Here is an 18,538-nt window from a genome sequence, read left to right on the forward strand (position 1 = left end):
AGCAGATTTCAGAGCAAGGAAAGTTTTCAGATAAAAAGGGGCATTACATGATATCAAAGGTCAAACAGCCAAGAAGACATATCGATTCTTATGGTGTATGCCTCTAACAACAAAATATGGGAGGCAAAAATTGACACAGGAGAAATAGATGAATTTTTCCTCCGTGCAGGAGAAATTGATGAATCCATTATTATGGATGGAGATCTTGATATGTCCTCTATCAGAAATGAACATATTCAGCAGGCAGGAGGACATAGTTGAACTCCAAAGCACCATCAGTCAACTGGATATAATTGATATTAGAGGCTACTTTACCCAACAACAGAGAACACATATTCTTCTCAAGGTCACATCAAACATTCACCAACACATAAAAAGCACTATACAGTCCATGGAATTCTCCAGGCCAGAATACTGGAGTGGGTAGCTATTCCCTTCTCCAGGGGATCTTTCCAACCCAGGAATCAAACCCAGGTCTTCCACACGGCAGGCAGATTCTTTACCAGCTGAGCCACAAGGGAAGCCCAAGAACACTGGAGTGGGTAACCTATCCTCCAATGGATCTTCCTGACTCAGGAATCGAACTGGGGTCTTCTGCATTGCAGGGGGATTCTTTACCAGCTAAGCTACCAGGGAAGCCCAAAACATACCTTAACAAATTTAAAAGAACAGAAATCATACAGTATGTATGCCCTTAGATGACAATGGAATTAAACAAAAAATCAGAAACAGAAAGATAAGTGAAAAATCGCTAAATACTTGGTGCTTAAAGAACATATTTCTAAGTATCACGTGGGTCAAATTAGAAATCTCAAAAGACATTTAAAGATATTTTCAACTAAATGAACATGAAAACATAACTTATCAAAATCTGTGGGATACAGCCAAAGCAGTGAATAGAGGGAAATTTACAGCACTGAGTGCATACATTATAAAAGAAGAAAGACCTAAAGTCAATAATCTAAGCTTCCACTTCACGAAATTTTAAAAAGAAAACTAAATCCAAATAAGCAGAAGAAAAGAAACAGTATAAATTAGAGCACAAATCAATGAATGAAAATTAGAAGTCAAGAGAGAAAAATCAATGAAACAAAAGGTTGAAAGTGAAAGTGTTAGTTGCTTAGTTGTGTCTACCTCTGTGACCCCATGGACTGTAGCCTGTCAGGCTTCTCTGTCCATAGAATTCTCCAGGCAAGAATACTGGAGTGGGTAGCCATTCCCTTCTCCAGGGGATCTTCTAGGCCCAGTGATTGAACACAGGTCTCCTGCATTGCAGGCAGATTCTTAAGTGTCAGATCCAGCAGGGAAGCCCCAAACCAAAGGTTGGTTCCTTGAAAAGATCAATAAAACCAATAAGCCTTTAGATATGCTAATAATAAAAGAGAGATGACACAAATTACTAATATCAGATATTGAAAGAGATGGATCACTACAGATCCATGGTCATTAAAAGGTACTATGACTAATTCTATGCTGACAAATTTGATATCAAGATGAAATGGACCAATTTGGTGAAAGACACATTCTACCGAAACTCACACAAAAAGAAAAAGACATTCTGAATAGGCCTATATTTATTGAAACTGAATCAATAATTAATAACCTTCCAAAATAGAAAGCACTTGGCTCAGATGGGATTTACTGGTGAATTCTGCCAAACATTAAAAAAAACCACATTCTACCAATTCTCTATAATCTCTTTCAGAAACAGAAGCAGAGAGAGTACCTCTTAGCTCATTTATGAGGACAGCATTACTGCTACACCAAAATGAGACAACAACTTCACAAGAAAATTACAGACCAATATCTCTCATGAACAGAGGCAAAAATCCTCAACAAAAATATAAGCAAACTGAATTCAACAACATGCAAAATGAATTATACACTAAAATCAAATGGAGTTTATTGCATGTATGTATTTCCAAACTCTTCATTTGAAAATCAATGTAATCTATCACATCAAGAAGCTAAAGAAGAAATATCACATATCAATAGATGCAGAAAAAAACATGTGGCAAAAAGTCCAAGACCTATTCATGATGGAAACTTTCAACAAACTAGGAAGAGAGGAGAACTTCCTCAACTTCATAAAGAATGTCAACAAAACCCCCACAGCCAACATCATACTTAACAGTGAAAAACTAGAAGTTTTCCCACTAAGATCAGGAACAAGGTAAGGATGTTTCCTCTTACCACAGGTTTTAACCCTGTACTCAAAGTCCTAACTAATGTAATAGGATGAGAAAAGGAAATAAAAGATGTACAGTTTGGGAAGGAAGAAATAAAACTTCCTTTTGTCTGTAGATGACATGATCATCTATGGAGAGAATGCAAAAATAATTCACAGAACTAATAAGCAGTTGTAACAAGATTGCAAGGTATAAATATACAAAAGTCAATCCTTTCCTATAAAACAGTAATGAATAAGTATAATTTGAAATTAAAAACAATACCATTTACCTTGTAGCACCTTCAAAAATAAAATACCCAGGTATAAATCTAGCAAAATATGTACAATATTTATATGAGGAAAACTATAAAACTCTGATGAGTAAAATAATAATAAAAAACCTAAATAAATGGGAGAGATATCCCCATGTTCATGGATAGGAAGACTCAATATTGTTGAGATGCCCATTCTTCTCAACTTGATCTATAGACTCAAGGCAATCCCAATCCAAATCCCAGCAAGTTATTTTGTGGCTATCAACAAACTGCTTCTAAAGTTTATACAGAGAGGGAAAAACCCTGAATAGCCAACACAATACTGAAGGGGAAGGACAAAGTTGGAGGACTGATACTACCCAACTTCAAGACAGTATGGTGTTGGTGAGTTGAGTTCAGTTTAGTTGCTCAGTCATATTCGACACTTTGCCACCCCACGGACTGCAGCATGCCAGGCTTCCCTGTCCATTACCAACTCCTGGAGCTTGCTCAAACTCATGTTCATTGAGTCGGTGATGCCATCCAACCATCTCATCCTCCGTCATCCCCTTTTCCTCCTGCCTTCAATCTTTCCCAGGGTCTTTTCCAATCAGTCAGTTCTTCGCATCAGGTGGCCAAAGTATTGGAACTTCAGCTTCAGCATCAGTCCTTCTAATGAATATTCAGGACTGATTTCCTTTAGGATTGACTGGTTTGATCCCTTTGCAGTCCACAGGACACTCAAGGGTCTTCTCCAGCACTACAGTTTAAAGGCATCAAAACTTCAGCACTCAGCTTTCTTTATAGTCCAACTCTCACATCTATACATGACTACCGGAAAAACCAGAACCATAACTTTGACTAGACAGACCTTTGTCAGCAAAGTAATGTCTCTGTTTTTTAATATGCTGTCTAGATTGGTCAGAACTTTTCTTCCAAGGGGCAAGCGTCTTAAAAAATTTCATGGCTGCAGTCACCATCTGCAGTGATACTGGAGCCCGAGAAAACAAAGTCTGTCACTTGTTTCCATTGTTTCCACATTTATTTGCCAGGAAGTGATGGGACCCGATGCCATGATCTTAGTTTTTTGAATGTTGAGTTTTAAGCCAGCTTTTTCATTCTCCTCTTTCACTTTCATCAAGAGGCTCTTTAGTTCCTTTTTGCTTTCTGCCATTACAGTGATGTCATAGGCATATCTGAGGTTATTGCTATTTCTCCCGGCAGTCTTGATTCCAGCTTGTGCGTCATCCAGCCCAGCATTTTGTATTATATACTCTGCATATCGGAGAAGGCAATAGCACCCCACTCCAGTATTCTTGCCTGGAGAATCCCAGGGACGGGGGAGCCTGGTGGGCTGCCGTCTATGGGGTCGCACAGAGTCGGACACGACTGAAGCGACTTAGCAGTAGCAGCAGCAGCAACTCTGCATATAAGTTAAATAAGCAGGGTGACAATATACAGCCTTCACGGGCTCCTTTACCGACTTGGAACTAGTCTGTTGTTTCGTGTCCAGTTCTAACTGTTGCCGTTGTTTCATGTCCAATTCTAACTGTTGCCTCTTGACCTGCATACAGATTTCTCAGGAGGCAGGTCAGGTGGTCTGGTATTCCCATCTCTTTAAGAATTTTCCACAGTTTGTCATGATCCACACAGTCAAAGGCTTTGGCATAGTCAATAAAACAGAAAGAGATATTTTCCTGGAACTCTCTTGCTTTTTCGATGATCTAACGGATGTTGGAAATTTGAGTTCTCTGCCTTTTCTAAATCCAGTTTGAAAGTCTGGAAGTTCATGGCTCACGTATTGCTGAAGCTTGGTTTGGAGAACTATCAGTATTACTTTGCTAGCGTGTGAGATAAGCGCAATTGTGTGGTAGCTTGAGCATTCTTTGGCACTGCCTTTCTTTGGGATTGGAATGAAAACTGATCTTTTCAGGTTCTGGGGCCACTGCTGAGTTTCCACATTTGCTGGCATATTGAGTGCAACACTTTTGCAGCATCACCATTTGGGATTTGAAATAGCTCAGCTGGAATTCCATCATCTCCACTAGTTTTGTTCATAGTGATATCTCCTAAGGCCCACTTGACTTCGCACTCCAGGATGTCTGGCTCTAGGTGAGTGATCACACCATCATGGTTATCTGGGTCATTAAGATCTTTTTTGTATAGTTCCGTGTATTCCTGCCACCTCCTCTTAATATCTTCTGCTACTGTTAGGTCCATACCATTTCTGTCCTTTATTGTGCCCATCTTTGCATGAAATGTTCCCTTGGTATCTCTAATTTTCTTGAAGAGATCTCTAGTCTTACCCATTCTATTGTTTTCCTCCATTTCTTTGCATTGATCACTTAGGAAGGTTTTCTTATCTCTCCCTGCTATTCTTTGGAACTCTGCATTTGGATGGCTATTTCTTCCCTTTTCTTTTTTGCCTTTCGCTTCTCTTCTTTTCTCAGGTATTTATAAGGCTTCTTCAGACAACCATTTTGCCTTTTTGCATTTCTTTTTCTTGGGGATGGTTTTGATCACAGACTTCTGTACAATGTTATAAACCTCCATCCACAGTTCTTCAGGCACTCTATCAGATCTAATCTATTCAATCTAATAGACTGACTCTATTTGTCACTTCCACTGTATAATCATAAGGGATTTGGTTTAGTGGTCTACTGAATGGTCTGGCGGTTTTCCCTACTTTCTTCAAGTTTGAATTTGGCAATAAAGAATTCATGATCTGAGCCACAGTCAGCTCCCATTCTTGTTTTTGTTGACTGTATAGAGAGCTTCTCCATCTTTGGCTGCAAAGAATATAATCAATCTGATTTCAGTATTGACCATCTTGTGATGTCCACGTGTAGAGTCTTCTCTTGTGTTGCTGGAAGAGGGTGTTTGCTACAATCATTGTGTTCTGTTGGCAAAACTCGGTTAGCCTTTGCCCTGCTTCATTTTGTACTCCAAGGCCAAACTTGCCTGTTACTCCAGGTATCTCTTGACTTCCTACTTTTGCATTCCAGTCCCCTATGATGAAAAGGACATCTTTTTTTTTTTGGTGTTAGTTCTAGAAGGTCTTGTAGGTCATCATAGAACCATTCAACTTCAGCTTCTTCAGCATTAGTGTGTTGGGGCATAGACTTGGATTACTGTGGTATTGATTTCTGGTTTGCCTTGGAAACAAACATAGATCATCCTGTTGTTTTTGAGACTGCATTCAAGTACTCATTTCAGACTCTTTTGTTGACTATGATGGCTACTCCATTTCTTCTAAGGGATTCTTGCCCATAGTTTAGATGTAACAGTCATCTGAATTAAATTTGCCCATTCCCGTCCGTTTTAGTTCACTGATTCCTAAAATGTCGATGTTCACACTTGCCATCTCCTGTTTCACCACTTCCAATTTACCTTGATTCATGGACCTGACATTCCAGGTTCCCATGCAATAATGTTCTTCACAGCATCGGACTTTACTTCCATCACCAGTCACATCCACAACTGGGCACTGTTTTGCTTTGGCGTTGGTGAAAGAACAGACAAATCAATGAAACAGAACCCAAAAATAGTCCAACACAAATACAGTGAACTGATCTCTGACAAAGGAGCAAATGCAGTACAATGGAACAAAGATACGTTTTTTCAAGTTTGTTCAACAAATAGTACTGAGACAACTGGATAGACACACACAAAAAAGTGAACCTAGACATAGATTTTATACCCTTCACAAAAATTAACTCAAAATAGATACAGACCTAAATATAAAATTCAAACTATAAAACTGCTGGTATAGCCAGACAATGGTATGTTATTCAGCACTTGAGAAGTGAGCTATCAAGCCACGAAAAGACACAGAGGAAATTTAAATATATATCATTAAATGAAAACACCAATCTGAAAAGGCTAAGTATACTGAATGATTTAAATTTTATGACATTCTGGAAAAGGTAAAATTATAGAGACAGTAAAAAGGTCAGTGGCTGTCAGAGATGAGTGGGGAGGTAAGAATGACTAGGCAGAGGACAAAGGATTTTTAGAGCAGTTAAATTATTTTGTAAGATTCTATAATGGTGGATACTTGTCATTATATATTTGTCAAAATCCATAGAAAGTACACCACCAAGTAAGATCTCTAATGTAAACTATGGACCTTGTGGGGTGATGATGCTCATCAATGAACAAATGCACTATACTGGTGGGGGATGCTGATGATGGAGAAGGGGAAACGTGTCGGGGGTAAGGAGTATATGGGAAATATATTCTATACCTCCTGCTCAAATTTGTTGTGAATCTAAAAAAGAAAAATAATCTAGTAAAAAATCGATAAAACAAGAGTTCTTCATAGCAGATGCAAATACCAAGAGTGGGTAAGGAGAGTGTAGGCATTTTCTAAACATATGTGACCAAATTCCTAAATGTATGTAAAGTCCCTTTATGCAGAGCATTTTGCAGGACTAGTTTTCTACCAAATACCCTTTGGAAAATGCCACTAGAGAAATAATGATAATTAAAAAAAATTGCCAGGAATAAGAAACTCAATAAAGAGTTTAGAAGATACAGTTGTGGAAAGCTTGAAGAAAGTTGAACAAAAAGACAAAGAGAATAGGAATAAGAAGAAAGAGGGTCAAGAATACAAAGGATGACTTCAGGAGGTTCAACATCTGAACATATGCCAGGAAGAGTAAGTAGATAAAAAGTGAGGGAAAATCATTGATGAATTTAATAAAGTTTCAAGAAACCAAATGATGGAATGGGCACACTATATGTTCACATGGTGAGTAAAAATACTCATATTCTAGGTGAAATTTCAGAATAATGGGGATGAAGAGAAGCTTCAAAGAGAATAAACAGGCTTCACACAAAACTGAAAATAAAAATCTAGGGAAGATTCCATGGTAAAATAAAGATTACATTGTAAAATAAAGGAGCAAACTGGGATAACACGAAAGAGAGATGAACATGCTTGAACATAAAAAAGAAAGATGTATACAGCAGTAAGAGACTGTAAGGCTGAGCTAGTAAGTACATAGCAAAATAAACACATAACAAAAAAGGTCAAGATTTAATCTAAAACAAAGTTTTGTACAACAAAGGAAAAGTAATCATAGTACTCTACATGGCTCAATTGAGACTAGCATAAAACAAGTTACAATAACACACTATTGAATTTCAATCTAATCATAATCATATCATCTTATTAAGACAGGGAAGTATGTGTGGGTGGGTAACAGGCAAAGAGATTAAGAAGAGTTAAATCCTGGGTTGCCAAAAAAAGAAAAGGAAGAGTTAAAGTGTGTTGGTACAAAAATACCTCAAGTTTAAAAAAAAGCCATTATAAGCATTCTATTTACATATATGAAAGTAAATAAAAGAATCAGCTAAATTAAAAGTGACTGCCTTCTGTGAGAAGTAAATGACAGGGGATAGAGGGGGTCTGTTCCTCTTCTTTTTATAATAATTCTTGTAGTCTATTTTTCCTTTAAACTGTTCTCATGTATATAATTCTGAAGAAAATAAAAAGTGTTGTGCAGTTAAAAAAAATGAAAGGTTGGTAATAAAGGATATAGCATGGCACACAGCTTTCAATCTATGATAGCTTTTATTGTTAACAGTTGAAGCATCTATAAAGGTAACTTGGACTAACTGTATCATTGTATAGGTGTGTAAACTGAGATCAGAAAAGGAAGTGAAAGCAAGATCACACAGAAAGAGCAAAGGTCCAGTCAGGATGGTGAAACAGTGATCAGTGAAAACTGCTATAGCCTGGCCAAGAGCAAGAAACAGGGATACAAAGTGAAGTTGCCATTTTTCTTAGCTATGAGATTCAGACCAAGGGATGGATTTCAGCATAGTGACGACCAAAAGAGATGAGTTACGTCATTTTAAATGAGTAGTGAGGCACAGTCATGAGGCTTCCACTAGTATGAATCATCTAGGTTTTGTTGAAAATGCATCCAGGCACCTAACTGATATTTAGAATCATATGGAGTAAACAAGCAGGTATACAGGAATCTAGTGGGCATGTTATAGGTTAGAAAATGGAATTAATATCTTCGCCGAGGTGTTCCTCTATCTTTACTTCCTCATCCATGGAGCTAAGCTAAGCTTTGTTTATCAATCTAGTAACATTTTTGGACTAAGCAAACCCAGTAACTGGCTGAGGCTAGATGCATAAGACACATTTGGAGAAATAATGTGATAGTACCCTGATGAGAGCTGAACATAAATGTTACCAGCAGGCTCTGTTCTTTTCCAAAGGTTATTTGGAGAGGAAATGATTGGGCTTCCCTTCAAGCACTAACATTCTAGGGTGGAGACAAACTCAACTCCTAAGAAAAAGGCTACCTTAACTTCCATGAGGATCATTCATTCCAGTTCCTTAGATTTCCCTAAGAAGACGTTTTCACACATGTATCTTAATTTACACATAAAAATGAATATTGTTCTTTTTGTCAATAGTTACCCCACTGGGAGGCTGTACATCTATTCTAAAGGGGTAGCTCTTTTAGAATTACCTTCATATAGTTTATGAAATGGGAACAGATATGCACAACCCAAGTGATTACCCACTCACTATGGTTATCAGATTTTGCTTTGAATCAAACATGCACTGATTTGTCCAAAATAAAAAACACTTTCACAGTACCAAAAATTGCCACCGTCAAAAATTAAAAAAACCAGAGCAGTGTCATACATATTTGAGTGGTGGCAGAATAATTATAATGCTGGAAGGGTTCTGGAAAGGGTCACTAAGGAGGGAGCATCCCAAACTGGAAAGGATGGGTATAATTACAAACTGAGCCAGTGAGCTCCTGGTGCTGGCTTCATGTCCATCCCACCCCCAAGCCCTAGATCCCCAACTGTAAGTTCACAGAACATCTACCGAAGTTTCTTGGATCATTTTGACAGAATGGAGATGTCTCTGAAGTTATTTCAAATATCAAATTAAAAATTTTTAAAGATTCTGTTTAGATTTGGATAGGGGGCTAATTGGGCTACCCTGATGGCTTTGCGGGTAAAAATCCGCCAGAGATGCAGGCAGATGCAGCTTTGATCCCTGGGTTGGGAAGAGCCCCTGGAGGAGGAAATGGCAACACACTCCAGTATCTTTGCCTGAAAAATTCCATGGACAGAGGAGACTGGAGGGTTATAGTCCATGAAGTTGAAAGAGTAGGACACGACTAAGTGCGTGTGCCCCAGCAGGGGGCTAATTATTGGTACGGTATGAGAGACAGTACAGACCCTGGGGCCTGGGGCCTGTTGCAGCTAATACTGTGATCTGCTCTTACCTGTGGGGGCCTGCATGGCTGAGCTGGGTATGGTGGCAGCATCTTGGGGTACAGTGCTGGTGTCCGGTTCAGGGGTGCTGGTTGTTGGTGAGGTGGGTGGTGGGTTCAGCAAAGTCCGAGGTTTCCTCTGTCAAAATGGATGAGGAAAAGTTTGCTACCCATGATAGGTAACTTGTCTTCTCATTCCTCTATTCTTAGCACTCAATGCACCCATGAAACTGGAATACGTTTGTGGATGGGACTGTGTTCTTTCTTTTTTATTTTAATTGAAGTATAGCTGATTTACAATGTTGTATTAGTTTCTGGTATACGGTAAAGTGAGTCAGATATATATGCAAACACACATATGTATTCTTTTTCAGATTCTTTTCCATTACAGGTTATTACGATATATTGAACACAGTTCCCTGTGCTATACAGCAGGACCTTGTTGTTTATCTGTTTTATATATAGTAGTGTGCATCTGGTAATACCAACCTCCCAACCGAGCTCTTCTCCCACTTTGCCCTTTGGTAGCCGTAAGTTTGTTTTCTATATCAGTGTGTTTATTTTGTAAATAAGTTCATTTGTATCCCAGATTTCACATATAAGTGATATCATATGATATATATATATATATTTTTTTTTTCCCCCCCAAATAGCCTCTTGTTCAAAGCTGCAAAAATAGTAGATGCTTAGTAAATATTCTCTCAATCTATGTATAAGAGTCTGGGCTTCTGTATAGCCAGGGCTTAATTCACTATCTTTTATATGTATTCAGTATTATTATCTGAAGTCTGGATTTTTTATTAGTTAGACAGAAAAAAAGCAAAAAAGGAAAAAAAAATGCTGCGACCTAAGTCTACTTTGACATCAGTTTGTTTCTCTGTTGAAAATGGAAACATCCCTTCCCCTAATTCCACAAACTACTTTCCTCTACCTACCTCTTTGGCTTATTACCTGCCATTTCTTATCTTAAACCTTGTATTCCAGTAATCTCTAACTATAGTACTTCCCTAAAACCTGCAGTTTTATCTAGTCCTTGCCTTTATAACAATAAACCATCTGTTTTGCTAGAATACCTTTTTTTTACCTTATAAATATCTGTTTGTCCAGGAAGCCTTTCTAGATGTCCTCTAGTTACTGTCTCTTTTGTGCCATTTCTGTACTTTGTATGGTTGCATTTGTTACAATGTACTTTCGCTATATATTTATATACTGGTGTCCCCTATTAGCTTGGTGCTCCCTGAGGGTCTGATTCTCCTTACCATTCTGACATGATACTTGGCATATGATAAGTATCATAAATGTCTTTCAATGAAGCATACAGTATAGAATATCAATAATGGGAGTAGTAATAATGATTTGAGAAAAATCTAGTATCTCCTCTATGCTGTTCTGGGCAATCTCTGGGGGAGAAAGATCACAGAAGGTTGTTTTTTCCTCAAAGAAACAGTTTTCTAAAAAGCCTTTCTGAATGCAAGGAAAACATAACCATCACTGAGATCCAGAAATCCATTTTTACTAAATGTCACATGTAGGGTCCACTCTGGGAGCTGTATAAACCTGACTGCCTTCTCGGAGTGTATCAGAGAGAGAGCCCAATGACAGCAGGCACATATACAGGATGGCGTTGCCTGTCAAAGCAGTCATGCAAACTCTTATATAACATTCAAAGCATGCATAGGACATGGACATTTCCTCCTGTTTTTGATATTGCCACAAGTAAAAATCTAAATGAGCAATGAGTCAGGAAAGAAAGGAAATAGTTCAACTTTACTGAGTTGGTAGGATTTCATGGGGGTTCCTGAAGAAACAAACCTGGTGAGTTTTGGTTCCCAAATATTGGAGAAAAAAGCAGAAAGATGTAAAGCATTATTGAGATAGGTGCATTTACATGTATTATATCTATTCATATGTTATCCATTCTATTGGTGAGAAAATTGGGGCTCTTAGCCTTACTCAAAGCTTTCTCAAAGTCAACACAGTGGTAACAACTGGAGATGAGATATAAATCTAAGTTTCTCTGGCTTCAAAGCCTATGCTCTTATCACAAGATCACTCTGCTTCAAAAATGAATATACAGGTCATGGGTTAAGTAGAGGCCTATACACTTACAGGAATAGGCAAAATCACAGGAAGGGGAATTAGGGAGTCAAATGCCAGGCCATAAAATACAGTATTAGATGAAAGTTATTGCTTTTAAGAGGACTGGAAAGAAAAAGGACTTTGGTTACTATGTTTAGGACTTCCTGAAAGCAGAGCTGAAGCAATCATAGAATTATAGTTCTTAGCTTTGAAGGATCTTAAAAGTTACTTAATCCAACTATCTACCTAATACTTTTACATCCCACTCCTTAAAAACATCCATATCAGTACCTGGGTACTTGATGAAATACCTGATGAAATGCCTCTAGTGATGGGAGATTACTACTTGCATTTTGAAATAGATTTAACTGTTCCTTTTATGTTGAGACAAAGCCTATTTGCTTGAGTTTCTGCTTATTGGTTCTTTCTGTCTTATTGGTTTTTGGAACCTCATGGACAAGTTTTCTCCCTTTTTAATCTAACTGTCAAGGTGCCCTCACATCATCAAAAGCATGACTTCCTTGGCCTTGGAATTTTTAGAGCCTTCAGCCTCTCCTCCATAACATGAGAATGAGAAGAGAGTAATGGAGACAAAAATGAATCAGGATCTGGGTTAAGGGTTAATGATAACAGATTGGGAGTATTATGCATTACATAGAAGGATCAGGATGTGACATCAAGAATTCAAAACCAATAAATAAGGGATATTCTCAATTGGAAATCATCACTAAAATCATCTATCTATCCATCCATCCATCCATCCATCCTGCATATATTGAACATTTCCTAAGAGACTGAGATATAGGGCATGGGCAGGAGAAAAAGAGAAGACTAGGTTCTTGACCTTCAGGAGCTTATATTCTAGAAGGACTGAGGCCAGCTGGAGCTAAGAAACAAAACAAACCCACCCAAACAATCAAACCTAGAGAAGAACTTAGGAAATTGGAATGGAATGCCTAAGGAGAACTGGGTATCATTTTCACACTGGAACTCAGGTAGTCTAGTTTGGGAAGGAGTTGCAGAGAAATTCTCTGAGACTTAGGAAGTGATTGGAGAAGATGATGCCAAAGGAAGCCTTAGAGAAGCAGCTGAGGAAGTTTCATATCAATGGTTTTCTGAGGGAAGATACACATGGAGACCTGGTCATGACTAAAAGGCGGTACTTTCAGTAACAGTGCTCAGTGAAGCTCGACCCAGAAGTTTTTTCCAACACCAGAGATTAAGTGTTACCTTCCTCGGGAAATGTGAGTGAATATATGATGGGGCAGCAGTGATCTTAGAACTAGAAGATCTGGAGATCCATCTCTGTAGCCTTTGCCATTGATTAGCTGTGTGACTATAGGGAAGTCATCTCCCATCTCTAAGTCTCAATTTACTTGACTATTTAACATTAACACTACTTATCTCCTAGGGTTTTGTGAATATCATATGATCTGTAATGGTGTCAAGTATACAGCCTGATCCTTAGTATCAATAATTTCCTTTTTTTTTTTTTTTTAAAGAAGGTATAGGGACAGAAAAATAAATACATTTATAGTGTCAGTTTTCTCCTTCTGATCACATACCTGGGCATCCACTTTGTGTAGGTTAGTAACAATTAGGAGCAGAGCCTTTCATCTATTGAAGATATCAGACCAGAATTCCCATGAATGTAACTTTCAAAGTAAAAATTTGTTTCTTATCCATACTATCTTATCTCTAACATTACCAACTCCCAGCTAAGTAGCTAAAGTAGGGATGACAATATAGGAGATTCTCCTTAAAAGCACACACGAGGTGGAGAATAGAGTCAGACACATTCCTTTCTAAGATGGATGGATATGGATGAGTTATCCCTTTATAACCATTTATCCCTTGCTGGCAAACCCACATTTTTACCTACCTTACTGCCAGGTTTGGGACCCCTCTTCTTTGGGAATTTCAAAGGCTCAGCTGACTTGGATGGGGTAGAGATGGGATGGGGAATTAGGGGCTTGGGTGTCCGGCCCCGCTTCTTTCCTGGTTTACGACCCCTCTGCCCTGGTTGATGCTCCAAGACAGTTTTGGTGCTGCTGTGGATGCTGGGCTTCTCAGTGTTCACATCGGATGCAGGGTAGGGATTCTTTGGAATCACAACTGCAAGAAAAAGACTCATTCTAACACTCCCTCCTCCCACCTGCATCCCCATCCCAGCCAGAGGGAAAAAAAGACTTGCTACTTCTGCTTGGATAGTTTTATCCCAGGAAGCTAGTCTCTTGGCATCTGACCTAAAAGTTAGAAAATCTCAGAGGAGAACTGAATTTAGATTGGCCAGAATTGGAAGTTTTAATTATTTCTGGCTAATGTAGGAAAAATATTACACGTTTCTTCCCAAAGAACCTAGTTCAAGCATATAAACAACCACAGGCTCAGAGATGGAATGGCTCTTAGAAGCTTACAGTCTTCTGCTAAGAATGAAGACCTGAGGCTCAGAAGAGGAAATGATGCCTTCCCTAGGTTACACAGGGAGTTGGGATAAGGACTTATGTGTGGAAACTGGGTTCTGACAATCAAATCAGGGATTTTCTGTATCAATTTACTTAAAGTTTTAGTGTGATTATTGCAGTGAGGACTACTGAAATACATACAAATATATACATCTAATAGCATCTTTCCTTACCTTAAAAATTTGGACTTTAAGATAAAGTCCAAATTCTTTATTCTGATATCCAAATTCTTTATTCTGATATCCAAAGACCTTTGTGATTTTGCCCCTGCCTTGCTTCCTAGATATGTCTGATGTCATTTCCTATCACCCACCCCCATGTCGTAGCTCCACTGTTTTCTGAACACCAGTTTGTTCAAATACGTTGAATTCTCTGTTCTTTCTGATCTGAATATATCAATACTCAGTTTCTGACACTCAGCTCCAGAATCACCACCTTATTGAGGCCTTGTCTGACAACTCCATCAGTGCTCCACCTGCTCTAAAACAGTCTGCAGAGTACTTTCAATTTACTCTGATCATTCATCTCCTTAATTGATAATTCTTCAAGGTAAGCAATATCTAATTCATTCCACAAAGTTATTAAGCATTTACTACAGGCTATACATTATTTTAAGTCCTGGGGTAGAATAGTGAACAAAACATAGTTTCCACTCTTATGGAGCTTACCACCTAGTGGGGGAGACAGAAAATTGGCCAAAAAAGACACAACATAATATTAGGTAAATGCCATGATTAAAACTAAAGCAGCAAGTTAAGGAGACACAGAGGTGAGGAAAGTCCTCTTTGTGAAGGTGACATCTGCACAGAGCTCCCAAGTGAAATAAAGGCAAAGTCTTATGAAGGCTGAGGGAGAGCCATCCACTAGATGGTCTATAACAAGTGCAAAGATTCTGAGATGGGAACATGTTACTGTCTTTGAGAAATGGAAGGAAGATCAGTATAGCTGGAATTGAGTGAGCAAAGGGGAGAGTGGTGGGAGATTAGGTAGAGAAGAAGTAGCAATAAGACTGTGTGGGATTTTGTAGACCCTGAAAATGAACCTAAATTTATCTTAAGCTTGAAGGGAAGCCACTGGAGAGTTTTGAGCAAGTGAGTGACAGGGCAGACTTAAAAGGGAACACTCCGGCTGCTCTGGGAGGGGAGGGGACGAGAGTAGAACTTAGGAGACAAGTTGATAAAGTAATTACAGTGGGCAGGTAGAAGACAGTGTTTCTTGTGCTTCCAGGTAGTATGTAACAGATATGACTATGTGGTGCTGCTGATCCAGCAACTAGAAAAAATCAGATACATTTTTTAAAAGATACTGCATTGTTACAGAAATTATGAGGATTAGATGAACTGGAATTCCAGACCTGGATGAGGAGGATTTCTTAAGTAGCTGACACTGTTTTCTTTCCTGAGCACATTTGCCAAATTTGGGCATGAATTAACGGTCAGTCTTGGCCTGTGCAGAGGAGCTTCACTGGAGGAAAGAGAAACTGATGAGGCTGCTATGAGATTGGAATTTGAGGAGGTCCATGAATATGGCCTGTTTTTCCCACAGGACATCTGCTGAGTTTTGAGCCTGCATGTTGGGGCTGCAAAGCTAGGCTGAAAGCTTCTAAAAAGACAGAGTGAAAATTCCCATAATTTTGTGACTTCAGCAGACAAGGTCCCACCAGAAGGATGAGGTCTACTTCTAACATAGCCGATCTCCTCTTCAAGATAAATGCCTTATTTTGAAATTGTAAGGACTGAAAGGTCAAAGAACCAAGCCCCAAAACTCTCAAAGGCAGGACAATTTCTTGTACTTTTTCACGACTATGAAGATGAAGACCCATTAGGCTCTCAGTCGAGGGCCCAGGGCCTCGGAATATGGATATAAACCGTAGATAAAATTCATATCTGAACTAGTTCAATCCATGATTAAACTGAGAGGATCAGGCCCTTATCCTATTAGCATAAAGGAAAGAGGAAAGAAAGAATTCTTTCTGATAGAAAATATCAGCTGGAGTCTCAAAACTTCTTTTATATAAAATATCCAGTGTGTGTGTGTGTGTGTGTGTGTGCAAGACAGAAATATAAAGAGTCAGAACAATGTGACTGATAATCAAGAAAAAATATAGACAATAGAAAACTCATGATCCAGATAATGAAACAGACTTTAAACTAACGGTAAGTAATACAGTTTTAAAAAGTAGAGGAAAAGATGAAAAAAATGTAAGAAAAGATAATACTCACAGAAAACTGCAACCTTCATAACAAATTAAACAAACATACTAGAATAAAAACAATATTAAAAATTAAGAATTCATTGGACGGATTTAAGGGTAAACAAGATCTAGCAGAAGAATTAAAAAATTTGAAGAAAAATCAACAGAAAACATGCAAAATGAAGCAAAAATACAGGGAAAAAAACCCAGATAAACAGATTAGAACATTAGGGACACGTGGACACAGTCAATAGATACAAAATATGAGTAACTATAATCCCTGTGAGAGAAGACAGAGAGAATGAGGAAAAACTATACTTGAAGACTAATGAAAGAAGAGCTCAGCAATCCACAAGCAGCAAAAACACACAAAAAATCCAAACTATACCAAACCACATCACTGTGAAACTGCTGAAAATAAAATACATAAAATAAAGCGAAATGAAAGACAAAGATACATTTTTAAAAGCAGTTAAAGAAAAAAGGATTATTTTTACAGAAGCAATTGACTTTGTAACAGAAACTGTGAAAGTAAGAAGCAATAGTGTTAAATGACAGTTTTAAAGGGCTAAAATATGTAAACTGCCAACCCAGAGTTCTACAGTGAAAAATCACTGCAGATAGTGACTGCAGCCATGAAATTAAAAGACGCTTACTCCTTGGAAGGAAAGTTATGACCAACCTAGACAGCATATTCAAAAGCAGAGACATTACTTTGCCAACAAAGGTCCGTCTAGTCAAGGCTATGGTTTTTCCAGTGGTCATGTATGGATGTGAGAGTTGGACTATAAAGAAAGCTGAGCACTGAAGAATTGATGCTTTTGAACTGTGGTGTTGAAGAAGACTCTTGAGAGTCCCTTGGACTGCAAGGAGATCCAACCAGTCCACCCTAAAGGAGATCAGTCCTGGGTGTTCATTGGAAGGACTGATGTTGAAGCTGAAACTCCAATACTTTGGCCACCTGATGTGAAGAACTGACTCACTGGAAAAGACCCTGATGCTGGGAAAGATTGAGGGCAGGAGGAGAAGGGGACGACAGAGGATGAGATGGTTGTATGGCATCAATGACTCGATGGACATGGGTTTGGGTGGACTCCGGGAGTTGGTGTTGGACAGGGAGGCCTGGTGTGCTGCGGTTCATGGGGTTGCAAAGGGTCAGACATGACTGAATGACTGAACTGAACTGATTCTTCAAAAATGAAGGTGAAAAAGTATAAAAGCAACCTAAGTGTTCATCAACAGATGAAAGAATAAAGAAGATGTCTCACACACACACATGCGCACATACACATACACACACACACACACACACACAGGAATACTACTGAGCCATAAAAAAGAATGAATTCTCTTTTGCCATTTGTAGCAACATGTATAGATTTGGAGGATATTATGCTAAGTGAAATAAGTCAGACAGAGAAAGAAAAATACTGTATTAGATATCTCTTATATGTGGAATCTAAAAGATACAACAAACTAGTGAATAAAACAACAAAAAAGAAGCAGATTCCCAGATGAAGAGAACAAACTAGTGACTTACAGTAGAGAGAGGGAACTGAGGAGGGGCAATATAGGTGTAGAGGGAAAAAAGAGGGCTACTATGGGATTATAAGAAATGATTTCTTATAATCATCTGTGTGAAACTTTTGAAAACTGTAAAACATAACAGAATTTAAAGACTCTTGCATGCAATTAAAAATTTTTTAAAAAGGTGAAATAACATTTTCAGAAACATCAAAGCTGAAAGAATGTCACTAATAGACCTAAACTACAGGAAATAAAAAGGAAGTTCTTCAGGATAAAAAAGAGTAATCCCAGATGGAAAAATACAACTGTAGGAAGGAAGAGCATTAGAAGGGGTAACTATGTGGACAGATACAAGATAATATTGACTATTTAGAAAAGATATTTTTTTAATGGCTTGTAGGGTTTATAGTACATGTACAGTTGACCCTTAAACAACATGGATTTTAACTGTGCATATCCATTTGCATGCAAATTTTTAAAATAAACATGTACTACAGTACTTCAGGATTCATGGTTTGGTTTAATCCATAGATGTACAACCATGGATATGGAGGGCTTACTGTGAAGTTATATGCAGATTTCACTGCCCCTAA

General features: G+C 38.3%; 1 protein-coding gene across 50 annotated transcripts in view; it reads right to left on the reverse strand.

Annotated features, from left to right (window-relative positions):
- The window catches only part of SCMH1 (Scm polycomb group protein homolog 1), a 224,161-nt gene that overhangs the window by 27,416 nt on the left and 178,207 nt on the right, over positions 1-18,538 (reverse strand). For 40 of the 50 annotated variants that reach the window (XR_015156868.1, XR_015156848.1, XR_015156855.1 and 37 more), the window contains 2 exons: positions 13,642-13,874; positions 9,693-9,819 (listed from right to left, as the gene is read on the reverse strand). The exons of the other annotated variants lie outside the window; for them this stretch is intronic. Coding sequence is in view for 34 of the 40 variants with exons in the window: in XM_086382096.1 (XP_086238222.1) it covers positions 9,693-9,819; positions 13,642-13,874 (360 nt within the window). In the remaining 6 variants the exon portion in view is untranslated. The remainder of the gene's footprint in view (positions 1-9,692; positions 9,820-13,641; positions 13,875-18,538) is intronic. 50 annotated transcript variants of the gene reach the window in all.

Source organism: Bos grunniens, chromosome 3, assembly GCF_055505025.1.
Source record: "Bos grunniens cultivar Pamir isolate PY7600 chromosome 3, Bosgru_T2T1.0, whole genome shotgun sequence".
Classification (NCBI taxonomy): domain Eukaryota; kingdom Metazoa; phylum Chordata; class Mammalia; order Artiodactyla; family Bovidae; genus Bos; species Bos grunniens.